This window comes from Ochlerotatus camptorhynchus, unplaced genomic scaffold, assembly GCF_037179485.1.
Source record: "Ochlerotatus camptorhynchus isolate MF236.1 unplaced genomic scaffold, CSIRO-AGI_Acam_v1.1 ptg000334l, whole genome shotgun sequence".
Taxonomy (NCBI): domain Eukaryota; kingdom Metazoa; phylum Arthropoda; class Insecta; order Diptera; family Culicidae; genus Ochlerotatus; species Ochlerotatus camptorhynchus.
Window position 1 is genome coordinate 1,176,783 of NW_027040822.1, and position 27,659 is coordinate 1,204,441.

General features: G+C 39.8%; 2 protein-coding genes across 2 annotated transcripts in view; one reads left to right on the plus strand and one right to left on the minus strand.

The window, feature by feature from the left end:
* Positions 1-27,659, minus strand: part of LOC135708738 (golgin subfamily A member 6-like protein 22) — a 422,081-nt gene that overhangs the window by 155,812 nt on the left and 238,610 nt on the right. The gene's annotated exons all lie outside the window — the stretch shown is intronic.
* Positions 16,856-17,597, plus strand: LOC135708768 (enhancer of split malpha protein-like). The gene has a single exon (XM_065230909.1). It carries the CDS (start codon positions 17,011-17,013, stop codon positions 17,518-17,520), a length of 510 nt encoding a protein of 169 aa, XP_065086981.1. The 5' UTR covers positions 16,856-17,010; the 3' UTR covers positions 17,521-17,597.

Below are 27,659 nucleotides of genomic sequence, written 5' to 3' on the forward strand. Positions count from 1 at the left end.
ACGTTACGGGGTGTGAATCATTTTAGTCACAATCAAGTTGCTGGAACTTATTGTAACGGTTGTGTTCTACTTGGGTAAGTAAGCATCACACAGTAGGTACTTATTAAAGCGAAAAAACTTAAATTTTGGACATTATTCATCACAGGGAAGTTTGTTATACTAACGTCACTATGTTACAAAATGTCATTTTGAAATCTCGTTTTTGCACCACGTAGAACATGATTTAAAAACAATCGATTATTCCTGACATCTTCGTTTATGAGTATGTCAATTAGGATAATAACAATCGATTGAATCGAACTTCGGTGCAAATTTACCTATTTATAATGCCTGAATAGTATAAAGCTTCTACTGAAAAATTCTGATTTTGGCGCTTACGTCAGATTGCTGTCACACGGCAGTGTAGATACAAACTCAAAAGAATTTCAGCCATGCGTCTCCATTGAAGGCACCAACAATCTGGAGCCACATGGAATTATTTGTAAAACCAGTCAATCTGAAGATAATTCAAAGAATCCAGAAAAAAATGATCTTTGCTAAATAGTAGGCGGCATACATTTGAAGCATCAAGGTTGTGATTATTTCAGAATTGATCCCTCAGATCTCATTCGCCTAAAAATGGCATTTACCATTGGGAGACTTGGCTCAACCGCAAGCGACGAAACTCACATCATCCCCCCATCAAACCACCCAAACTCAACAAGAGTGTCAGCGTGTTTTATGACCATTCTCTCCGTCCCATCGCACCCGTAGTGGCCTCGTGCACGACCGCATGAATTGCCCGTCAAGCCATAGTCAGTCATCCCAGTATCTACCTACCTACTCGTATTTTTCCACTCCACTTTGAACGCACACTCTTTCTCTTTCGACTCCTCTGATGATGGTCTCTGGTGTCGGTTTGCGCCGGGGGTTTCCATGCTTCTCGCCCATCTTCCACGCATCCTCCCTCCCACTCCAGCGTTCCACATTAGCAGTCATTTCAATCATATATATTTCCTGTCCGACTCGTGGGAATAAAAGGCAGGTGCAAGCTAAGAGATTTTTCGCTAATGCTTGTTTTATTATTTATTATTATACGATTTTTAAGTGAAACAAGACGAGCGAACGAGGGAGAGAGAATGAGCTAGTAAAAGAGCACTGAGCATGGATGGTGGTGAGCACATGTGCGAGCCCGGCTCCTGCGTGTCGAACGTGAGAAGAAGGAGCTACGGACTACGGATATACAACATTGACGTTCGTCAACCCGCTCTGCTTGGGATGCTGCGGTCGGAAGGTGAGGTTTGCGGCTCGGAGTTCACTCCAGTTCCAGCAGCACCAGCGCCAATAGGGTTGTTTACTTCTTCGTTTACGTGGTCGTCTCCATCATCAGCATTTTCCTGGGGGGCTTTTAGCATGCGCGAACCGTGAGATCGTTGGTTCGTTCGTTGCTTCTTCGATTGCTCCAATGTTGCTGATTTTGTTTTATGCCTTTTCGCCCTCGTCTGTCAGATCCCCTTCCTCCCCCCAATGCTGTCGGTTCACGATGGCGCGCGTTTTACACGGGAATTGATGTTGCTGTTTTTGTTGTTGTTATTGCCATTGTTATTGCTGCTCACTTGAATGTTGTTACTTTTTTTATTATCGACAAAGAATCGACGTCGTCGTACCAGCACCACCTTCCTCGTCGTTGACGTCGCCATCATCATCATCATCATCATCGTCGTTGCACAGCACGTGCTTCTGTTGGTTGGTTGGTACGAGAGTATGTTCGTTAGAAAAAGCGCGCGCTCACCCGCAAGACAATGACCACTTCGGCTGACGGTGGTTGTTTGCTAGTGATGGAATGCTTGGATAATGGAAATATAAACTGCATTCGTCATCACTTGGCCATTTGCATGGTGCATGTGACTCGTGCCCTGTTATTTAGAATGTTGTGGGTGCTCGATGTTTATTTTAGTACCCTCTGCTGCCAAACTGGATTAGCAATGAAACAATGTTTCACTGGTACCAGACGTGTGGGTTATAATAATAGTAATGGCTCACGGGTTGCATGGGAGAATTATAAATAATTATCTTTTTTTATTGCTCACGTGATTTACGGTTAAGGTGGGTATAGCACACAGTAGCACAATCAGTGTTGTGTGAATCATTTGAATGACCACTTGTGATTCCGTAGAAGTGTGACAAAGTTGATGAATTGAAATTGAAATAACTTGTAGGTTACGAATTGAGTTCCGAGGATTCATCAATTACAATGATGATTCTTCTAATTTAATTACATTGAATTTTATTAGATCACATGCGTACGAATGTTGTCTGTTTTAGTCATTGCAGACATTATAGAAAATCTCCTTCCAGCAGTAAGATCGCATAATTGGCCAAAAAGACGAACCCCCAAACAGGAAGATGCCGAAATGAGTGGGGAGAAGAGCCCGCCCTTTATCCACGAACAGTTATCATCAGAGAGTTGGAAATTCCACTCTCCCCATCCAAATCACTTCAATCGAGTGCATGAGTGAGTGATGGTCTCTCCCAATCCCAGCATTGTTTTGTCAATATTATTGATATACTAAAAATTAAAAAATTAAAACGATCTCACCAGCTTGCGCTGTTCCTTAACCCTTTGGTCAATTTTTCGTGCCTATTTGTGAACTCGTTGTCCTTCTCTGCATCACTGATAGTCGCTAATAGTCTCCCAGAAGTCTCCTATGTTATTTCTGATGTGTTCTACGACATTTCGATGTCCATTATCTTTGTATGATATAGTTATAGATGGAGTCAATAACTTGAGAGGATGTTAAAAAAACATGCAATGAACTTGTGAAAAAGTTCTCATCAGCTTTCAAGCTTAATCCAACAAGTTTATTACGACAACTGTCCTGCAAAGGAACGCTCTACGAATAGGGATGTACCTTGGTGGAATAAAATCTTAAAGAAACTTCGGAAGAAACCCAGGAAGCTATTTAACTGGGCGAAAATAACAAGACAATGGGATCAATACAGCGAAGCCCTCACATTTTTTTTTCTTGATTTGTTTTTCCGTGCTGAGCACCAATGCTACCGACGCCAGGGAGGCAGCTCCCACACCTGGACCCTACATATCGACCCATCAACTCATGAACCGGGGACCAACGGCTTTACTTCCCTTCCGAAGGAAGGCGTGATCAGAGATGTAATGCCTCAGAACATCCTGGCGGCGCCGACTGGGATTGAACCCAGACCTGCTGGGGTGAGAGGTAATCACGCTTACCACTACACCACCGGTGCCACTGGAAGCCCTCACATGTTATAATAAGGAAATCTAAAGATCTAAAAAGAAAGAACTGGAGGCATACATCTGAAAACATTGAAAATACTCCAGTTGCTGCCAGATTACAAAAAGTCCTTGCAAAAGATCATTCAAATGGCTTAGGAACTCTTAAAAATGAAGACGGCACTTTTACTATGTCTGTGGAAGAAACATTAAAAACAATGATGAAAACACCTTTTCCATGTTCAAGTACCAACATAAATGAAGACTTAAATACACGTGCAGCGCAAACTGGCTCTGTAAAAATCAGGATGGAAGTTCAGACAACAATGAACGAATCGACTGGGTTAGAGATTACCATGAAAGACGCTCGTAATCTGACCAATAGAATTTTTACAGAAATGGGCGATCGAATTCGCAGTAGGCCGCGCTTGAAAGCTGACGTGTTTTTCTTTTGCTGCGTATTTTTCGTAAGCGAATAAAACACATCTTGGCTTTAAAGTTGTTAATTTGTGTGCTGAAATTTAGTTGCAAGTGTTCATAAAGTTATCATTTAGTGATATATCGTGTTTTGCCTGTGTTTGCCTTGAGTGGCACGGTTGAACTTGAATCTAACCTTCAAAATATAACAACGCAGATTCAGTTTCATTGTTCGGTGTCGAGTTTTGGTGGTGATTCGGTGGCCGAAGTTGCCGTGAATCAGAAAGTTTTCCGCTTGCAAAAGTGCTCGGACGCTGGTCTCTCGCCGGTGTCGGAGATTGCGAGCTATATGAAAGATGCCTCACTGGATACGCCCACGACTGGACGGGTGGCAGTTGATGGCCAAAAACTGTTCCTGGGGAAAGCACTACACGCGAACTCCCTCCCAGATGACCATGACAATGCAAGAAAATTTGTGTTCGTTAAAGGAAGTAGTACGACATTCACGAAATGAGATGCAAAGTTTATAGCAAATTCGTTTGTTATTCAGTTCCAACCTGGATCGGGTATCAAGATTGGGTCTGCTTGTTTTCTGAAAAAACGTCAGTTTGATCGTTTGGTTTTAAAACCCAGCTCAGGTTGAGATTCACACTGACAAAAAGTTCGGTTTCGCACTGGGTTGATACTGGTTCCAACCCCGATAATAAACGAATTTGCTATTAGAGAAAATCAATATTACGGAACCCATGCATTGGAGGATCAAATTAACATGGTAAGACCAGTCCAAATACATTTTACAATTTAAAAAAAAAACAAAAATAAAGGAGAAAATAATAGATCAGCATACAAAACCAACGTAGGGGAAGGAGGGGCATAGTGAACAGGTGGGGCATAGTGAGCATCCCGCACTTTGGCTCTGGATCTCCAGGTGCATGAAAAAAATCAACTGATAGTAGGATCAATATCATTATGATATTGATCCTACAGCCAACCAATTTGTTCCGAACGGCCGAAAGTCCAAGCTAGTGCACGGGATGCTCACTATGTCCCACTTGTTCACTATGCCCAACTTACCCCTACTTGATTACAATTCCTTAGAGTAAATATCAGTTTGCATATCAAGCTGGTAAATCAACAGTAACAGCTCTTCACATGGTTGTTAAAAAACTAGTAAAATCTTTTGAACCAAAAGAAATGTCACTAGCAGCGTTCATTGATATTGAGGAGCATTTGATAATGCATCTTATAACTCCATGAAAAACACTATGTTGAAGCGTGGATTTGACAATAGCATCGTTAAGTGGATTAATGAGATACTTTCTAAAAGAGAAATCTCACCAAATCTTGTAAGGTCAAGGGAAGTGTATCCAGTTTCCCGTACAAAAAATATACTATGTGTATAGTCCTCAAGCTTTCTTCTTTTTCCTAGCATTCCAAGCTTATTGCTCATCGCATGTTAGCTTGTTGCGTGCTCTCATATTAGTGTTCTAAGTGCACTTTCACAATTATTAATTAATAGTTTTCGATGCCTGTATACCATTTTTGCATTAGTATAACTGTGTGGCAAGTACAATAATAATCTATGCCCAGGGAAGTCAACACAGTTAGAAATAACTACTTTTACGTGAGACGTAATCCATATTGGACGTAAATCATAGGACGTAAACAAACATTTCATGTAAAATTAAGTGTTCTCAAACCGAAACATCAGCTAGTCTTTCAACTGATTCTTATGTCAAAAGGCCCGCTTACATGTATCGGTCACAGGGAACCGAAATTTACATGACTTTTCAGTAGTGTGAAGATATTTTCCCCAAAAAATTTCTAGACCGGACCGGGAATTGAACCAAGACACCTCCAGCATGGTCTTGCTTTATAGCAGTGCCTTTACTTACTGAGCTAAGGGAGCCCCCAAGTCCTCAAGCCGTGATTAAAATTAACACATCACTGCAGATATCATCAACAATTCCGTTCTACTTCCATGATTCAATGCCACATTACAGCCCACTTACACCTAAGTAAAGCAAACAACCTCAATTGAACGAAATTTATCTTCCAACGGAACCAAGAGCAAACAAGTCATTTTTTCCTAATCGAGTCTAATTTCAATGGTTGCACATGATTGCCCGTACCGCCTACCAAAGACAAAACGATAGCATATACCCCCTTCAAAGATTCCTTCGCAGTTTTCACCGAAAAATGCCTGTTTGTTGTTATTACCACCACCGAACTGTACTCATCGGCATTGTATTTGAGTAGGTGAAGGAATGTACCTGCAGCTCTACCCTCTAGCGTTCAGCAGCATTGTTTGTTCGGTCTATTTTCCCCCTCGGCACGAAGAACAAACCATTTTTCCCACGCTCATAGACCGATCAACGACCAACGCATAGCATCTATCTATTCCGGCATTCCGTTACACCCTGGCCTCATCCCCTTGCTTCAGGGTCTCACCACTAGGTAACACCTCCAGCAGAGGATCTATATTGAGCGCACACTACAAGCAGTAGCACCATCAGAAAAAGTGGCAAGTGGATGATGATGGTGATGGCAAAATCGGTGTTTCCTCCACCCCTCTGGCTAACGCGCATTTGTCTGCAATCCAATGGACTGATGGCGGAGTTGGTATAGGGTTACGAACTAATTTCCGTCCTACTAAGAACAACCTCTCTTTTTCGAACGGGTTCGAATAAAAAACCGATGGGGGCGACACATCTAAATCTCAAGTTAAGATGCTCAACAAATCTCACACTAGCGAATAAATCTGCGAAAAATCTTCTTTCATTTCTCGCATCTACTTGCATCGCGCATCATCTTTTTGCAAGAAATCTTCAGAATCGTCATCAATCTTCTTTCTATCTACTCAGCGTGCGCGCAGCTAGCCACAGCAAAACACAATCTTTTTTGCATCGTAGATAGAGTCGTCCCCCTCGTAAAAAACTGAACATCAAAGACGTCTAGATGAGTTCGATTAGATAAAAAGTTCAAAATTGTTGAGATATTGTTAAAAATCTAATACTGCTTCTTGATTCCAATTCCGTCGTACGAGTTTCAATTCCGTCCAGACACATTGAAATGTCATTGGATTCACTTATTCTTTCAAAAGGAACTCTCTGTATTGAAAGGACCATCGACTTATAACCATCCCATACAAAATCGCTATCACAGTAGCCATGATATTATTTTCTACTATGGTTCTATGCGTTCTTTGTTTTGCAACTTTTAAACTAATCTATCTTACCAAACGTATGATTGATAAGTTCACACTGAAATCGTTGATATTTTTATGTTTCTGATCGATATGACGGAATTGAGCGCATATGCCGAAGTAGTGCTCAACCCCGAGTAGAGAGGTGTAGAACGGTAATAATGGATCATACTTTTCTCCATTGACGAACCGACGCGACGCGACGACGACTAGCTGCCAGCGTTGTTTTATTGTTATTATACTCGGGGGGGTTGGGTGAGGGTTTTGTTATTTTTTTTTCTGTGTTTTTGGGTTGTTGGTTCCCTGCTCTTAGTCAATGGAGGTAGGTACCAGTTTCGTTGAGCTTTGTTTGGTTTTTGGGTTGAACGGTGATTGCTTTATTCGTGGATAAATGTGATGTATGTTTTCTTCCGCTGAAAGCATCGTTTAACTCAAACCAATCAGATTTTTTTTGTGGGTTTTTATGTATCATTGAGGAGTGTTATTGGCAGGAATTATGCTACTTGGGTAACTTTAACCATTATTCGGGGAGTTAAAATAATCAAAATAACTTGCGGTTTTTCTTAATCAAAGTGTATGATATTTTGCAGGTTTTAAAGAATTTAGACGCACCTAAAGGTACTGCACCTGACACAATTCCACCAGTATTTATGAAAATGCTAGCAATGAAGCTCACTGCTCAATTTTTTGGCTTTCTAATGTCACAGGAATCCGGAAACTTTCCAAAATATGAAAAATCTCATTGCTAGTGTCTATTTTTAAATCTGGCCTGAAATCTGAACTACGTTACTATTTTTTTTTTCCTTGATTTGTTTTCCGTCGATCTTGTTTTCCGTGCTGAGCACCAATGCTACCGACGCCAGCGAGGCAGCTCCCATACCTGGACCCTACCTATCGACCCATCAACTCATGAACCGGGGACCAATGGCTTTACTTTCCTTCCGAAGGAAGGCGTGATCAGAGATGTTATGCCTCCATTTCGACCATTTGTCCATTCAATCTTTTGTCCATTTCTACCTTTTGTCCCCTTTGACGTTGTGTTCTTTCGACCTTTGGTCTATTTTGACCTTTCGTCTATCTAAGTTCAATTTGACCCTTTGTCCCTTCGAACTTTTGTCCATTCGACCTTTTGTTGCTCTAAGTTCAATTCGACCTTTTGTCTATTCAACTTTTTGTCTATTCGACATTTTGTCCTTTCGACTTTTTGTCCTTCCACCTTATGTCCTTTCGATTTTTTGTCCTTCGACCTTTTGTCTTTCGACCTTTTGTCCTTTCGATCTTTTGTCCTTTTGACCTTTTGTCCTACAACCTTTCAAGCGTCTTTCAAGGCTCTCATATGTAAGCGACATTTTTTTCATTCTCAAAAATATAAAAGTGCTAATCTATGCCGACGACATGAAACTCATTTTAAAAAGTTAACAAGTTAAGGAACACAGAATACATTAATATATTCCAGATTGAAATACATGGTGACCAGATAATAGACATAGATATGTTAGCCATACGGATGGTTGCCATACGTACGATTTCCATAAAGATAATTTCCATAATACAGTCATTCCATAGCAAAATGATAAAGTGGTTCTCAGAATTTCATTACAGTTGGTTGTTTTGTTCCTTATCGCCAAATATTAGATTCCTTTTTCTTTTATTTTGTCATTAGGGTGACCATTTCCATGTTAAAGTGGCCCAAAAAATCGATTTTTTCAAGGATTACTTTTTTTTTAATTTATAATTGCTCAAGAATAATGGAACTTGGAGTTGATTCGATCTTTATACCATGAGCTATTCATTAACGGAATTCGTTAAAATTCTAACTGAAAATGGTCACAAATTATGTTTCTCTTGGAATTGACTTCTTCCTTATGTAATGAGCTGTTCTTTGACATTTAAATTAGTTTCAAAAATTCAATTGAAATGGATTGAATTGATTTACTTCCTTGAAATTGACTTTTACCTTATAGCATGAGCTGTTCTGACAAATTTTTTTTAATTCATGAGCATTCATCATAAGATCGACGGAAAACACATCGAGAGATCGAGAGATCGAGAGATCGAGAGCATTATTGACCACCCGTGGATGCAACTCCGTTATAGCCAGATCAGCTATAATTACACAGAGTTCCTTGGGACTAGCAATGTGTAGATACTGGTGATCTGAAACTAAGCAATACCAGTGACGGCCACGTCCGAAGGCTGGTCAAGAAAGAAATTAGTATATGTTGACGTAATACTCGCTTTAACGAAAGCCGACAACATCACTGGGATGTTGAATAAAACGATTGGGATTGCAGCGGGATTCATTTTGGTAAACGATATGCTGAATTGATGTCCTAACGATTCAATATCGCAGGGGAAATGCACATATTATGTCAAGCTCTAAGAGGGGCGGGGGTTTATGATTTTGTGACAAGCAATGCATTAGGGTTAATTTTTCCTCAATTTAGCGTGACATAACAAATTGATCGCCCCCGTGAATGAGCTTGTGTTTGAACCCACGGTCTTCTGCTCAGTAAGCAAATTCAGTTTGCACTAAGCCACCGAGCTCCTTATATCACAAAACAATTACGATCAACTTTCCATTCAACTTGTTGTTACTAGTATTCGATGCCGGTGGCTTAGAATTGAATCCATGATTTTCTGCTCAGTAAGCAAAATTGGTCGTCACAAGGCCACTGAGCTCCTTATTTTACAAAACAATTACGTCCAAGTTCCTGATCAACGTTACTGTGATAATAACTACTCTTGACAAGGATTAATTATAGATTTCCGATCAACGCGTCTAATCTAATCTAATCTAATCTAACACCAACAGAACCAGTTCTTGAAATCATCCTGGAAAATGATATATATACCTACATAATTTTTCTTGTCTATTTGAAATATGTTCCACATCGAAGATGCGTCACACATATCAAAACGGCCAGGCCTACTGTGCAGTATTTAAGGGGCAAGATGATTCAGAAAAAATCGGGCCTGTTTAAATCGTAGATTTAAACACGATGCTTCAGAATCCAATAAATGGATGAAACGTGGACATCTCGTACCGTACGTTCCGATTTTGGTAATTATATGATTGGTTGGTCGTTGGAAGCATCAAAGCTAGAAAGGTTAAGTGATGCTCCATTTTCTTCTGACGGTTGGGGCATGAGCACTAACTCTTGTCCTAGCCTTTTATGACTTATGGCTATAGCGCCATTGCTCGCTTTCTGAAAAGAGAAAAGGGAAAGGAATAGGAGAAGGACAAAGGGGAAAGGATTATGTGAAATCTATGAACTTAACAATATTTTTTATTTCAAATATACAATATAGAAATTCATAACGGCGGTGGTCACTACCCGATTCTTGTCACTATTATTAAGTCGATTCGGAATATGCTCTTCACCATGCACATTTGAAAATCACTTATGCAGTTTGACACAAATTTAAAAATCAGTTAAGTTACTCATTTGACTTAGTGACCCCTTGGGCCTAGTTACATTCGGCTTAATAGCACCTGTTGACATCTGGCCATGTGGAACTTGTCTACGCTCTTGCGATAAAGCTATGTCGCCAATCCTCCTCAATGGTGGGTCTTTCCATCTCCTAGTATCCCCCTTAAGCCTCCGGAAGAAATGATTTCCTGACTGTAAGCATTCCGCATTTTCAGCAGTTTAATATTGTGGTCACGAGCCAATGATGTAGATCCAGGGCAAGGACCTCCCAGGTGTAGCAGCTGGCTAGTCTGCCAAAGGCTGCAAAATATACTGTTTCCTCGTTTTCATTTACTCCGATGTATCCTAGGGATCCACGCAAAATGATATACTTCTGAATTCCTTTGATACAGGGTTATTTGACCATGTTGAACTGGAATTCGATTAGTACGCTAGCAGAATCACTTCTTCCTCGAGTCATTCAATAGTGTCAATCCACTCTGCACCCACGATAATGGCGTCACCGTGCTGTGGCAATGATGGCAATTATCTCTCATTCAAGCCAACCTGATTTGGAAGCACTGGGTAAGCGACTACTTGCATGAGCATCAGCATGAGCATGATTAACCGCCCACGGCTGCTGCTCTGTTATCGCCAGATCAGCTGCATTTTCACAAAGAACCAACAGATGATGTTTGGGACTAGCATTCAACCGCAATGTGTAAAAACAGCAGATCTAATACCTGGCCGTGTCCGAATGCAGGTCAAAGGGAATGGGAAGGAATGTGTTGACATGAAGGCCGGCGCACAATAGATACGTTTTCAGGTTTTTTGACAGTTAACCCATGCATTATCTGTAAAAAAAAACCCCAAAACGTATCTATTGTGCACCGGCCTTGACACTCGCTGTGAAGGAAACCTAGAAGTCCTCTGCGCTTCCACGAGAAATTACTGGGATATTGAAAGTGGGGAAAGGTTTGCAGCATGGATCGCTTTGGTAAACTAATGCTGATTGTAGCGTACACAGGTGACTATGAACAGAACATCAAATGATATTTGTTTGTTTATGTGTTTGCAGTTAAATTTACAACTATTTAAATCAAATAAATGAAAGGCTCTCATAAATGGAAAGCTAATTCTGCAACCATTTCTGGTTGTTCAAAGCTGTTGACGATCATCATCACAAGTGAATTAATTAATAGGGACGAACTCACCAAATGAATCCATGAGCAATGTCAATGGTGAAATTGCTTTCTTGCTTGAATCAGAATGATATCCACCCTTGACCGCTTCCTCCACCTCATACTGATGATACTTTTCAACTGAAATAACATGTTGCCTCTCCTTGAATACACCTTGATCCATGGTGATTTCTTTTAATCTGGGGAATTTCCTGTCTGTATCTGTGATTAAAAGAGTCTCCAGGATCACCACTTGTGGGTCGCTTCTCCGTGACGTCGTCGCAAACGAAAGAACGTCGGGGGTTCAGTGGGGGAGTTTGTTTCCGGAGCTTGACTCTTTGCTTGAACTCTTTGTTATCGACTTCTGGACCGGTGTGATGGTTGGTTTTATTTTTACTGTTATAAAAATATGACGAAATATATTTTCCTATTTTTTTACTCGCCAAATAAACAGCGGAGAAAATGCACGTCAAACTTGTTCAAAGGCAGAGCCTACTATCTATAGATTTCCGATCAACGCGTCTTTTCTAAAACTTGAATATTATTTCTTTGAAGTACTCGTTTCCTCAACCGAATTTAAATACGCTTTATTTCATTTTAAGAATTAATCCGATTGACACTAAAACTCTATAATATGAAGGAGCTTGAGACTGTACCAATACTTTTCTGGATTTGATATGGATTCCGGTTCCAATTTTTTTTTTTTTTTATGCCTTTGTAATTTTGTTTTTGTAAAGATTGAACTAACTTAAAACAAATAACTGGAAAGGATCTCATTCAAATGATCCGTAATTAGCCAACTTCCAAATGTTTCATAAGCTTAAAATCAATCGTTCTTCCAGGTTTACCACTTAAAAAATATATATACATATTAAAAAAAAGTACTTTATCTCGTCGTTTATTCTACATAAAAAATACTGGACTGAGATTTCAAAAATTCTTGCCTAACAACTTCATCCCTTCATCGACACATGAACACATGAACACCCTTCAAATTGCGATTTAAACACCCATTAAAAAGATTAAAGGGCTGAAAAAATGTGAATCTAAAGATGTCTCATCATCGAGGAGCAGTAAATAAACTTAAATAAGTTGTTGAGAGACTTCTGATAAACTTAAATAATTAAAATCAATACATTTAATGGTAGTTCTGTAACATCTACATCACTAATGTTTTGCTGTTAATTCTAAACCTGCATGATAATCTAATATGAATAATGAGACTTCCATATAATGTTTACTATCTCCTGGTCAGAACCTAAATCACAAATCCCAATCACACACTCCGATCAGCCTAAGGCCAATCCCAAAACTCATAAAATCCATAAATCAAGAACAATGGTAACAAATGTACTGGCAGTTTTTTTTTTTAATTCAATTGAAAAACTCACAAATTATTTCTCTCTTGGACTTGACTCCATCTTTATATCATGAGCTGTTCTTTGAAGGATTTTTTTTTATTTCAATTGAAATGATATTTAATTGTTTTTCTCTTGAAGCTATCCTTTGACAGACATATTTTTTTTTAATTCAATTGAAATGCTCTCAAATCATTTGGAGTTGACTACTTGAGCTGTTCTTTGAGAGATAATTTTATTTTGAGAATAAAAAAAATTGAAACACAGTTACTAACCCGATTTTGTCAGCCCCTCCACGCGTCAGATTTCTATTTTTCAATAATTTCACATAGTTTCTTCCCTTCTTATTCACATTTCAAGTTTATTGCTTAGTGCATATTAGCTTATTGCGTGCTCTAAACTTAGTGTTCTACTAAATGCACTTCCACAGTTACTAATTGATAGCTTTCGATGCCAATATTAATGCATGAATTTGTATATTGTGTGGCAAGCACAATGATACTCTATGCCCAGGGAAGTCGAGGGATTTTCCAACCCAAAAGATTCCCTCACAATTTCACATAATCCCATAATCTTAAATCTTTCTCATTCATCTTCAAGCTGGATGTTTAAGGTAAACTTTGGTGCAATAAAACCATTGAAAAGGCGCATTGGTATTGTAGAATATTAGAACAGATGTTAAGAAAGGGGACTGACAACATCGGATTATTACTGTACTCACAAATTGTTTTTCTCTTGGAGTTGATTCCTTCTTTATATCTTGAGCTGTTCTTTGACAGATAAAATCAATTGAACTAAGATAAAATCATTCATTTCTTAGAGATGACTCCTTCTTTAAATCAGGAGGTATTCTTGTGCAATTAAAATATGTTCCAAAACTCAATTTAAATGCTTACAAATCATTTATTCCTTACAGTCGACTCTTCTCTTGTTTTTAGAGCTATTATTTAACAGATAGAAGCTTTTGAAAACTCCTATTAAGAAGCTCAAATGTTATATCTTTGGGGCTGTCCACATTCCATGTGGACAGTTTTAGAGATATTGGTATTACCGTTTAATGTAAAAGTGACCATGTGAGTTAATACAAATTTTAATAATGATGTTCTCTTAGACACCACTTCATATCAAAAGCATTGATGTTTTCCTTTTATTATTTCGCACAAAACGATGAGAGATTGTTCCCATCTGAAGTGATGGCTCAGGGAAAACTATTTCTGACATTTTTATTAAATCACTAGGTCAATTTCATCTTAAGACCGACAGCAATCTCAACAACCACAATGGAAGCCTTCGCGCGAAATGAATAGCAATAATATAACTAATATTAAGTAAACGACAAGACTCTGTAAATAGTTGCTATATTAATAGTCTGGCGAATAGAGTTTCGATCTATCAAAACGCGGAACAAAAGGTTGATCATTCTTTCCTCGCCAATCGAACGCAAATTACTAGCATCATCCGATAGAGGAAACTTTCCCCAACACAAAAATGGTGTTAGTTTGCGTAGGCGAGCTTTAAGTCATCAGAAAAGGGTTTCCGAAGTTTTGATCGCAATAGCTGATGTGCTCTTTTCTGTTGTTGTTTGTGATTTGCTCGATTGGTTCCACTATTTGACAGGTCAATTGGTTCCCGAGATTCTATCCGCCAGACTATGAATATAGCGACTATACCTGTAATGCAAAGCAGCTTGGGATTGAACCCACGATCTTCTGCTCAGTAGGCAAAAACGGCTACCATTTGCCAACCGCACCCCTTACATTGCAAAGGACCAGAAAAGTAATCATCTCCCTTAGCGATTATCTAAATTAGTGACTCTTTCTTCCTCGAATCAAACATCGTACCAGCACTCATTACGGCGATACGTCAACTCAGTCATACAGTCATTTGTCGAACAGTATAAAATTACGTTTCCTACCACTCGGAAATTTCCACGGATCAATATTTCGAAACCTATTCCACTCGATTTTTGAGAAAAGAAAAAGGTTGCCAATCTAATGAAGCAAATTCCAGCGGTACATTCTGATTGGGACAATTTCGCACTCATTCATGTTGAGGAATGTGGGCTACGACTGAAAATAATGGCTATTGATATTATGAATCTTAACCCTGTCCCATCTGCTGCGTGAACTCAAAATATACGATAGTAGTTAACCCCTCGAACCCAACACCGATGTTGCTAAACTTAGCAATTTTGAACCCAGTAGATTCACATAACAAACGTTAAACTTTCATTCGATGCTGAACCGACCTTCAACTTGATGATCTCGTATGTAATCCTCATAATCTACAACCCAACTCCCACGCAATTCTCCGCAGCACACTCCCCTCCCACAGAGGGCTCGACGAAACGCGTCATCACGTACCGCAAAGTAACCTCGAAAAAAGAGCAGCCTTTTGACCCCCGACCCGGCCCCATAGCAACCGTGGCATGCTACGGTATTTCATGTTTTTCCACCGTCGCCCATCGGTTCAAAAAACCGAAAAACCAGAAACGTGCGGTCCGCGTTCCATCAGTTGTGGCTGCTGCTGCTGCTGCCGTGTGACCGACCGGCCCCGCGTGATACCGTATACATATTCCATTCCACTGCACTTTTATCCACGCGTGTTCCATGATTCCGAAGGCGCGTGAATATCTCGCGCTCTGCACGTGGTATCAAAAGCTACTCCAGCGAACGACGATACAGAGAATCCGAGCGCACAACCCGGCAACGTGCAGCAGCAGCACCACCAGCAAAACAAACCGAAACCAACGATAAATAAAAACGAATAAAAAAATGCTTGCACACATCGAGCATGGAACAAGGCATGGGGCAACCGCGTGAGGTTAAAAAATGTAAACAAACCATCGCACAGCCCGCTATGGTCGATTGAAAGCGAGTCGAATACTCACTCGCATTATTGATAATAGCAGGCCATGTGATTGTTTTGATGCTCTCCTCAATTTCATGTTAGAATGAAAAGGAAAGGGTTGATAGGATTTTCCAAAAGAGTGGGTTCTTATCAGACTTAACTGTCGCCCTATGTGTGGGATGGATATTATTTTAACGGAGGCCAACAGTTAGAGTTTCCCATCGATAGAAAAAAAAAACAACCAAACAAGAAGGTCCTTCGAGGTTCCAAACCAATTAAGAATGCCTTAATTGTCTCCTTTTTTAGTAGGTCGTGAACGGTTACCAAACAAAACCGGTACAAAGGAAAAAATCGTGGGATGAGGAACTTTCTCACGATCCTGCAGCAAGGATTCAGAGCACACAAAAGGTGCAATGGGTGTAGGATACATATTGCAACAGCCTCTCAATAGGCAGCATCAGCAGTGAAAAACGGGGATTAATTGATTATGAATGAAGCATCCCATAACAGACAGGACACAATGTGAAACCTCTTCGCAGTTTTATGTTTCTCTTAACAGTTTCCCATGCTCTGAATACACAAACAGGAGTGTTTTTTTCCTTCGTCCTCTCTCTTCCTTGGTCCACGCATATAATATGAGGCCAGGGCATATCGCCTTTTTATCCTGCGCTACACAAAATATAATCACCCTCGCTAACCATCTGCCCTTTTTTTCGGGGCTTCGAGGCTGTGGGAAAATGTAAAAGATTTGAGTTCCCACGATTTCGAAAATTCTGCTTTTCCTATACTGTTGTTTATTAAATTACGCTCCTTTTTTGCCGTTGTCCTACCCAACTTGCTATCCTTTTTCGTCCCACGCCGCAACCCTGATGCACAAGTGTCGTTCCCTCTCAGGTTTCTCTGATTACACAGTCTCGGATCCGAGAACGGAACACCTGCCCCCTATGCTGAGCCCTGATTCGACGAGCGCGTTTATGCTTTTTTCGTTCGCTCCCTTTTCCCTCGGCTGTCCGCGCTACACTTTACTTCCCTCCTTCGCATGCACGCACCGACGACCCGAGCTGGTGATGATCCTTTTTTCGGCATGCTGCCTCGTGCGAGCGAGTGAGAGGGGTTGTGTTTTTTTGGAAATCCTCCCCCTTGAGATAAGGCCTGCCCGGGTATATAAGGGACTGCCTCTGCTTTCGGATATCATACTCAGTTCAACACTCGATCAGTTCACAAGTGCATTCACTTACCAAGAACGCTAAACGAACGTTTCCAGTTTAACTCGAAACTCACTCGAGAAAAAAAAATACTCAAAGTGCCGTGCCAAGTGCCAACACAGTTAAACGAAAATCAAAAATCAGTGAAGATGCATTCCCACGGATACAACGTTGCTCACAGCAACAACAGCATGAACGAAAACAAATACAACAACATGAAGCTGATGAAGTCCTCTCCGGTTTACAAGCTCAAGAAGATCCTGAAACCGATCGCCGCTCTGCTCAGGAACAAGAAGCAAGCCAAGCAGCTCAAGGACTCCCAGGAACAGCACTACTACGTTCCGGAACAGCACTATGTTCCGGATTACGACTACGATAACGATGCCAACGAACGTTTGGAAGCTCAGCTCCTGGCTGAAATCGCAGAGTGCCATGCCAACGCCGCCATCTTTGTGTACGAAGACAATCGGGTTCAAATTCAACCAGTTGAACCCGAGGAACAGTTCGTCCCAGTACACTTTGCCCGCACCCAAGCCGGTACCTTCTTCTGGACCACAATGGCCCGCGAAGCCGACAGCGATCTGATCCAGCCGTGCCATTGCTTCTCAGATCACCAGGTCCCCCAGCAGGAGTTATGCGATAGATGGGCCCAGGCCTAATGTGTGACAATGACCGTCGCTTAAACTGACAATACCTGCAACAAAATCATGATCTCTTCCATCGTTTTAGTGATTAAGCAATTTACGGATAAAAAATCGGATAAAGCTTTAATTAGTTCTCGTAAGGTTGCCAGCTTTAATTTTAATTGTGATATTAGAATTTTAAGCCTAATTGTGATCCTAATGTCTTCCATTGTTTATTTTTAAAATACAAAAAAAAAACAAAAACAAAACATTTTTACTCTTCTTACTTATTCAAAAAAAATATCACATGGTCCTGGATTTATAAAGAGACTACATCTCAAAATTGGAACAATCGATTGTCTGTCAAAGTCAAAGGAAAAGAGCAGAAGACCTGTCAAATAGATATGATGTTGCCTCTTACCCAATTCAGCCTCTTTACTTATTCACCTATATTCTCATAAACTTTTTTTTAACTTTTTTTTTTGTATGGAAAATACGGTTCGAACGAAACAAGAATATGGGTGATTACATTGGCTTACTTTGATGACGAGTCGAGGTCGAATTTGAGTTGACAGAGTTTCGCAATTTCAAAGTTTGTTTACATTTCACCGCCCAGTCGGTCGGTGGTTGCGGCATCGTTCGTTACCGTGGAAACAGGTTTTCCGTCGCCTACCCTTTTTCACCACCTCTCCCTGCAAGTTTCAGGATGCCAGCCACAACAACAAATTATCAATGATACGACTACTTGTTTTGCGAACCCCTTATTATCATCCAGTAGCTTCAATTATGCGATCGAACGAAAAAGAAACTAAATGAAAGAGAGAAAGGCACAAACGGCAGCAGTAGCGACCGTGGGAATACGCATCAGGTGTTACACGTGCGTTCGCAAACTGATACGCTCCCCGTCAATAATTAAACCGTTTAACGCATGTTGCTGTTGTTGTTATGTTTTGTTTTGGTTTCCATTATCCGGCGCGATGATCGTGCTCTACTAATTGTAGGGTACTTCACTGCTGCTGTTGGTGCCGTTTTTTTTTTTTTGTTTTTTTCCTTTCGGGTGATGGAAGTTAATCACTACACATGGGCCAATTATGGTTCACCTATGCAAACGGGGCTTACGGGATGCCACTGACGTCACACGAGAGGTGGTTAATTAATTTTCCAACGAGCTGGCGCCCGTTCAGTAGAGTAATTATCGCAGTGATGTGCTGCATATGGGACCTGACTGAGGAAACGGTTCTGAATGTTACCTTAAAAAAACTGGATTTATCCACCTATGATGAGATCCAACCTTTCATACGCATTGAATTCATGTGTCGTATGATGGGCTTTTGGCCCTTGAACGGAGCAGTAAATTACCCAAGGTGCACCCGGAACATGTCCAGATGTGTCTAATGTGATACTGGGCACTTAATATTGCACCATTGCACTTGTTTTTGAATTCTCATGTGATTTGAGGTGTCGAAAAATGGGTGATTATGGTCCAAGTCAAAAACTAGCCATTCCCCTGGGGTAGCCGGAACATGTCCGGATGTGTCCAATGTGGTACTGGGTACTGAATATAACCACCATTGTATTTTTATTTGACTTCTCATGTGATTTGAGGTGTCGCATGACGGGTTTGAATCAAGTCAGAAACTGACCACTTCTCCTGAGGTACCCGGAACATTTCCGGTGCGGTTAATTTCGTCCTAGATGCTCAACATGATAACCATTGATCTTCTTTTTGCGTTCGCATGTGATTTGAGATGTCGCATTATGGATTTAACATGATTCAAGCCGTTTATAGACTCACAACCCTTACTCACCAGAACATATTCCGGCCATATATACGGAACCAGTTGACCGATTTCAAAAAATTCAAGAGCTGCTGAGAAACACGTCACCATACATTGGGTAACACATATACATACAGAATTTGATCTCATTTGGAAAGAAACTAACTTGGCACAAACCATTTGAAGTTTATATGGAAATTACTATGGGAAAATCAAACTGTTGGTTCATTGATTTCTAGCCTTTATCCATATGTATTTTTGTGAGAGAAAGTTCTATAGCTTTTCATATGGGAAATTTTCTCAGCTACATCTTCTGAAGATCGTAATTCAGCCAAACGTCAAATTACACAGTTACATATTTATTATTAAAGAGATTATTAATCTTGTGGCATAATCAAGCAGCTGTTTTCTGGGCAACACTATGTTGTGCAGTTTGACGCAGTAACACATAATAGTAGTCATGATTTATGCGCTTCATTTCACGCACCAGAAACGCCAATGTTGCCTGCTGACCAGATAGTTGAGAATGATCATTAGACATTAGCGTCTTGAACCAAGGATAACTTTTGAACCTTACATTTGATAGAAAAGTGGTCTTGAGTTAAGTTGTAGTTTCAAAGATAGAGAAAATTTCATACAACCACATCTGTCATTTTTTTTTTGATATTAATATAGTGAATTTGCTGTGGTATTGCTTCTTCCACAGTAATTCCAATATAAACATCAAATGTTTTGTGCACAGTCCATTTTTAACTAATTTTGGTAAGAATATCAGGACCCGAATTGAAACTGTCTGGGACAAACATATTCTGATATCGTTGAGCTGGGTCGAATGATATATGATCAAGATACGATTACTTCGACGTTGGCCCTAGAAAAACGGCCAACGCTGACCATTTCACCTTTGGCAAAAGTTGTTGCCAAATCAGTGAAAATCAAATTAAATGGCAACCATTAAGGTGAAAGGAGACGTCATTAAGTATCAGATGATCAAAAGCAGTTTTTCTGTTCAAATCCAAAATTACGTTCATGAAAACGTGTTCATTGCATTTAACTTGCCTACTGAACACAGTGAACATGTAGGGGAAATGACGGCTTCGGCATGACAGACTATTTTCGGTAACCCAAATTGAAACACTATTTTCACTGGATTTTCTTACGAAAAAAAACCTCGCTGAATGCATGCAAACGATTATTTATGCTTTCAGCTTCAATTTGACTATATTTTTACCACTGAGAAAAAGTAATCTAGCAGGGTTTTCTTGAAATGAAACACACGCACTACAAATTGTAGCTGATTTCGAGTTGCCGATAATAGAACATCAGATTTACATGCAGTTCAAATGGAACGGTTGCCGAAGAAAAACTGGTTGCCGACAATACTCGCTCTCACTAGAGAAGATTGGAGCTTTGTAAAAGCGTTTCAAAACAGTTTTTGACAATTCTGTCGACTAAAATTGTTAGAGCAGCTGGCAGCAAAAGATTGTAAACAAACCAATACTGCATATGTGTGCTTTCCATAGAGAAAAAGGCTATAGAAAGAAGGTCGCTGCTTAGGTTGCCGAGAATACGTAAATTCTCCTACGTAATTTTGGCTTTGAAGAAAAAACTGCTTTCGATTTTCCAAAAAATAATGACGTCCCCTTTCACCTTAAATGGCATGCTGCGGTTCAGGGATGCTCATGAAATGTATGTATTTGTCTGTATCAGGAATTCTGAATAGTGTGGAGGAAGAGGTTGTGTGAGAGTTATTTCAGAGCTGGAATGCAAATGCTTATTTCACATAACAATAAAGGGTGTCCACGATGAAATTGCCACACTATGAAATTGCTCTAACTTTTTAACCGTTGGGTAGAATTTAATGAAAATTTGGGTGGATTTAGTTCCTAGTGCATTATTTACATCCTGCAAGTTTTAAAGTCCTGTGATCAAAACTCGCGGAAATGGAGTCGAAAGAACAGCTCGTGCGTGATAAAATCTTGCGCATTCATCACGAGAACAAGGATCTCTCGCATCGTTCCATCGCTAAAACGTTGGGAATCGCGAATTCCACGGTGTCGCGAGTGATTAAGCGGTTCGAGGAACGGTTGACCACCGATCGGAAGCCCAGAAGTGAAGGAAAAAGTATTCCGTACAACACCAAAAATCACAACCGCGTAGTTGGGGCCTTCAACCGAAATCCGAACGCCTCCGTTAGGGATGTGGCTAAGAAGCTGCACCTAAGCCGAAGTTTTGTCCAGAAGGCCAAAACTAAGGCTGGGCTTCGAACTTTCAAGGTACAAAAGGCCCCTAATCGCGACGAGAAGCAGAACAAGTCCGCCAAAACCCGTGCCAGGAAGTTGTACCTCAACAAGCTGACGAAAGTTGAATGCTGCATCATGGACGACGAAACATATGTGAAGGCCGACTTCAAACAGATCCCGGCAACCTGTTTTTCACGGCCAAGGATAAGTTCAGCGTTCCGGAGCATGTCCGCACTCAGAAGATGTCCAAATTTGCGAAGAAATTCCTGGTTTGGCAAGCAATCTGCACGTGCGGGAAGCGGAGTGCACCTTTCGAGACCCAGGACACGATGAACGGACAGGTGTACATAAAAGAGTCCCTCCAGAAGCGGCTGCTTCCTCTCCTGAAGGCCCACAACGTCCCAACAATCTTCTGGCCGGATTTGGCCTCATGTCACTACTCCAAGGACGTGCTGAAGTGGTATGCGGACAATAAGGTCAATTTCGTGCCGAAAATGTTCAACCCTCCCAACACTCCGGAGCTCCGACCCATCGAGAAGTACTGGGCGATTATGAAGCAGCACCTTCTTAAACGACCTAAGGTAGTGAAGACAGTCGAGGAACTGAAGAAAGTATGGGTTTACATGCAAAAAACGGTTGATTCACAGGTTGTGCAGAATCTTATGGCCGGGGTTAAGGCCAAGGTGCGGGCATTTGCGTATGGACTGTAAATAAAATACGAGTAAAATGGTAAAATGAAGTTTAATAGTTATTTCTCAATCCCTGAAAATTTGATGGCAATCGGATGAAAACTCGAATTTTGCGAATCAATTTTGTGTGTGGCAATTTCATCGTGGACACCCTTTATTTTGCTCGTGGGAAAATTGGTGTTATTTTCGGGGTAAACTTTGTAATAATTTTCAATTGAAAGTTCTGCATGAACCTCCCAGAGTCCTATGTTTCAATGAGATTCTCGAAAGCTGAGTTTAGACTAGACAAGTCAAATAATCAACTCAGTTGAATTCAGTTGGCTTGAAAAGTTGAGCCTGGTTCAACTTGTTTCAATTAAAGTGAGTTGATCAAGTCAGTTGAATGGCATGGCATACACGTTCAATTCGCGATCAAGTCAGTTGGATTCAACTGATTTGATGAATTGACTTGCCCTGTCTAAGCCCAGTTTAAATGTTTTATCAGGTTTCCAGAATTTTATGGTTTTAAAGCATTTTACAAATTGCTTGATTTTTTTTGGTTTTCTTGACATCTCTAAAGCACTAAATTTCCAGTAATTTTTTTTTTTTGATCATAATAAACCTTTCGAAAGCATTTTTAAGATTTCCTAAACATTATTAAAAATCTAAAGCTACTTTGGAGAATGCTTTTTTTTCTTTGATTTTTTTCCCGTTGATCTTGTTTTCCGTACTGAGCACCAATGCTACTGACGCCAAGGAGCCAACTTCCACACCTGGACCCTACCTATTGACCCATCAACTCATGGACCGAGGACCAACGACTTTACTTACACTTTACCTTTGTAGTGAGCGGCAGTCTTTGAAGAATCCTTATCTACTCTATGGTTTATTTAAACTTTCCGAAAATTACCTTAAGCTACCCTGAGGATGTCTCGGAACAGCCTTTCTGAGGTTCTTAAATTACTCAGATAGTCTCGCAAATTTCTCATACGTATTATCTGAGGCTCTCTAATATTTCTTAAATTACAACGAAGTTGAGATTCCCTAAATTTTCTTCCAACTAAACTGATCTTATTCGATCTTCAGAAATATAGGAAATTTCTCTGTAATATGCCTGGCTTTCACTAAATTCCTGAATCTTTATGTGGACTTTCTAAACTACAATGAACTTCCTTTTGCTTATCCAAATTTGGCTGAATTATCCTGAAATCCACTGATCTTTGAAATACGGGAAATTTATCTTGAAAATGCAAGACTTCCATTATGGATGATGGGTCATTAAGCCGAATGCCATTAGATCGAACACCATGTAACGCTTAGCTTTTACTCAAGAACTCCAATTTTAGCGTTACATTGTCTTAGCCCCTGCCGTTGAAATTTGGTTTAACCTATGTTAGCCTACAAACGACTTAAGCGCCACTCCGTTTTGGAGGTCGTTTGGGGAATGTTTGGTTCAGGGATGCCCGACCTGAAACTCTGATTCTTAAGGCGAGTTATTGGTGTTACCCAACCGAATTCTACGACGTTCGGAAATCTTGACGTCAAACACGACGTAAATTATAAAGTTAACCGACTTACTTGAGTTACCCTTAGTGGAAAGTAAAAACAAAACCTTTCATGGTAAAGAAAATATTTAATACGACCGATAAAGAATTAAGTCCTACAGTCCTGCACTAACCTGAGTGGTAACGTTACCTTTCTTATTGCGACCGTCGAGTACCTGCATGTAGCGATGTTCCCGTTGTACCGCTTTCCGAGGCTTGAACCTTAAACATGTTCGAAGCTCGACAGTGTGACGCTTTAGCGAGGATGGATGGTGGGTGTCTCAACTAGCTTCGAATCTACTCTGTTTAACTGACTAATTCGAGCTAGGAATTTTCCAGGGTAGGAAATGGGTGATAGGCGAATTCCAGGAGTAGAGTTGTCTCCGGTCGAGCTTGAAATGTTTACGTATGCTGGCCACCGTACACGGAAAGATCTTCTCGTGTCGACTCGTCCAACAAGAATCTGTTGAAGAAGGTCCCACTTTCCCCAACACCGACACCCACGTTAATGGGTTTCCTATTAACGTGAAAATGTGTTGCCTTAACGTACTGACGCTTTTTTATAATGTGAATTCTTACCTGTGCTTTTCACAAGGTTTAGTTTACGGTTTTCCCCTTTCGGAGAGTATTGCTAAACTAACTTTAGCGTACTATAAAATTCAAATTAGAATTCAACAGGTTACAATTAACATTAAAAGTGCTAATTTCATGACATTACATAGTTGTGGCGATCTCATAATTCGAGTTCCAAAAGTTATCGATATACTATCTACAAAATAAGATTTAAACAAATGAACATTTACACTTTCACAACATCAATAGATTTTACTTATTCCACACAGGTTTAATATATCAAACACATTCTTTGCAACCTCTTCTTGTATCCTACCAATTCAAAATATGATCATGGCATCTAATTATTTCATAATTAAAAAAAAAAAAAAAAAAAACATTGTTTTAGCTGAAATGAGTAGGTTAAACTACCCCATTTCCGGCTTATTAAGCACAACCCGCACTAAGTCTTTCTTAATCTAGCGCAGTTTAGCACCAAACCACATAACATATGTGGAACTTCATGCAAAATAACTGACTAAATGTTGACTCCTTTTTGTGTTGCCTCAGTGGTATAACTGGTATAGTTGACCATCGATCTGTCAAAACAAAATTTTCATGATATCGGCACAGCGTTCACAAAGACCAATGTCGAAAACTTAAACAATGGCTTCTTCCGTAAATTATTCGTCGCTCAAAGTCAATCCATGTAAGCCACCAATTCTATCGGATATGAGGACTTTCCCTCTACATAATTATCGTGGTGGTTTACTTGAGTGGTATTCCATTCTCGAGAAATTCGCGGAAAAAGTCATTGTTTACGTTTGCAACATTGACTCTTATGAAATGCTATGGTTGCATACTCAGTAAGCATTGACGTTAACGACGACTCTGCAACTCTTTACTCCTATTGTAAAATCCCAAAAGCATTTGACAATCTGTGCATGATATCTAGCGAACTTTGTTTTGTCTCTTCACTTCACCATGGTATCAGTGAGGCACCGTCTCTTCACGCAAAACTTGACAGGATCTTATGAAATTTTCATAGGAGTGAAAAGGTAAGGAAATTTCCACCACGTTTCATGCAGACAGACGTTTGCTGAGGGGGATTTACTATAGGAGTGAAGAGTGGCCGAAAAGGCCATTTGCAAGTTTCAAGGTAATGCGGCTATTCTTTATTCGACTCTACAAGGGGCTTATCAATGGATTTTTAACTAGTATTTTCAAATCTGTCAGAAGCCAATCAAGAGCGTAATATTGTTCACTGTGCTTTTAGTAAGTCTACTTATGAATGTTATGATTTCAGCACGAACTATTCTGTTGATGGATATTAACGTTTACCTTTCATAAAAACTTGATTTTTTTCTAAAAAAAGCTAGAAATAAAACTAGGGTAAGTATGCCAGTTTTAGGCCCCATTGGTCCTCGAATTGGCTCTTTCTTAAATTTCCCCTTATTACATTATTTTCAATTTGTTTCGATACATTGTACATATCTTTTGTAATAAATCTACGCAAATAAAACCATTAAATTATTTCAAATTTGATTTAAGCCCTGGGATCAAAAACTGTAACACTAGTGGCAAAACTGGTGCCCTTACCCTACGTAAAATAGATCTAAACAATTACTTTAGTTTGTAAATAGTGCTTACGTTGAAAAAATAGCTGTTCCTGGTATGTAACTTTGAATCAGCTAGCTGGGAGTCCCAGCCTGGGACCTTAGCCATAGTGGTCGAAAAAAGTTAGGATCATGTTTAGCCCCTCCTTTGCCTTTTAGATCAATCTTTCCACGTTTTTGAGTACAAAGTAATTGGAGTAGATCTTTGTGTTGGGATTTGAGCAGAAAATTTCAATTGGCCGCAGTTGAGAAACATATGTAGGGTTCAATCATTGGGTATTACAGGTATCGAAGCGTTCGATTTGATTTATCGTCCTGCTTGCGAAATTCTTGCGAATGGAACGATGGTCACCTAAAAAAACTGCATATTTTCCGCCTAAACTGGACCACTTGTTGCAAAATTGGTGTTTCGCTGTGGACTTCAAAATGTGTGCTGTAAACTCCTAATTTGCGCGGTCGTATTTTTCCTTCTACGAATGCAAATGAAATCAAAAGTTGATGCAATTGGTTCCAAACAATTTGAAGAAGAATGTATGTAACACTTTTTTCGTTAAACTTTTAGTTTACAAAAATAAAATTAATAAACATACCTGCACAAATTTAGAATTAGAAAAATTAAACAAGTATTCGCGAGGAGTTTCCTACTTTTCTCCTATAACTACAGAAAAACAATACGTATAACTTGCAAAATTGGGCTGTAAACAGTTAAGAAAGCTTTCAATGACATTTTAGGATTATCGTTGGTGGCAGTTTACTTTTTGAAATGCAAACATTAATATATTTTTGTTGTTGTGTGAAGCAAGGTGAGGAATTTGTTAAATTCAGCTATATAGTTATAAATAAAGGACGTAAATAAGTAAAAATAAACAAAGACATAAGTTCAGAAGTGCTAAGAAGTCATATAATTATAAACCACTCTATTATTATTTTAATAGAATTGACTACCCCCTTGATACCCTTTCTCATTTAACAGCTGGTATAATCAATTTGACAGATCGATGCCTTTCTATACTACTTGAAATCACTGAAATGGGGTCGATTTTGGATGCCCGAATTCCACATATGTTATGTGACCAAACGGAATGTTATTATTACTAATGGCTTCCAAATTGTTTTACCTTTCTGTACGTACCGTAAGATTTGATATAGAGAAACAAATTGTTTAGATATTGTTATAAGTCTAACACTGCTTCTTGACGCCAAACTCGGCCTACAGATTCTAAACTCGGCCTTACGCATTGAAACCGCCAATGAATTCACTTCGGCCTATCGGATAAAGAAAAAAAATGATTCGGTCGGAGAACTTCTTTTGTTTGTGGGAATTATGGGTGCAAACCTTCATATCACGCGTTCTCATTGACTTTATTCGGTGACTTATTAACTAAATCATCGTACCAAACGCCTAATTGACTTGTTAACTCTGAAATCATGGATTTATTTGAAGTTTTCTGCTCGATAGGCCCAAAATCGGCGATTAGACCGAAGTAGTTCTCTACCCTATTGCAACCTTGTTCAAAACTTATCGTTACAACCGTTAGATCAAATGTCATTAGGCCAAATTATAGATACTATAAATTCCATAGATAAGCGGAGGCAAAGTATAATGTAGCCAAACGAACTGTCAGTTAGTGTAGCCAAACGAGCATGACGTCATCATGGTGTTGTTTTTGAGGGAGAAGTATTGTGATATTATGAGCACAAAACGCTTTCCACATCCCACACTCCGATTTATTTTGCGGACAACGGAAGAACGAAAGATAAATCAAACCATTCC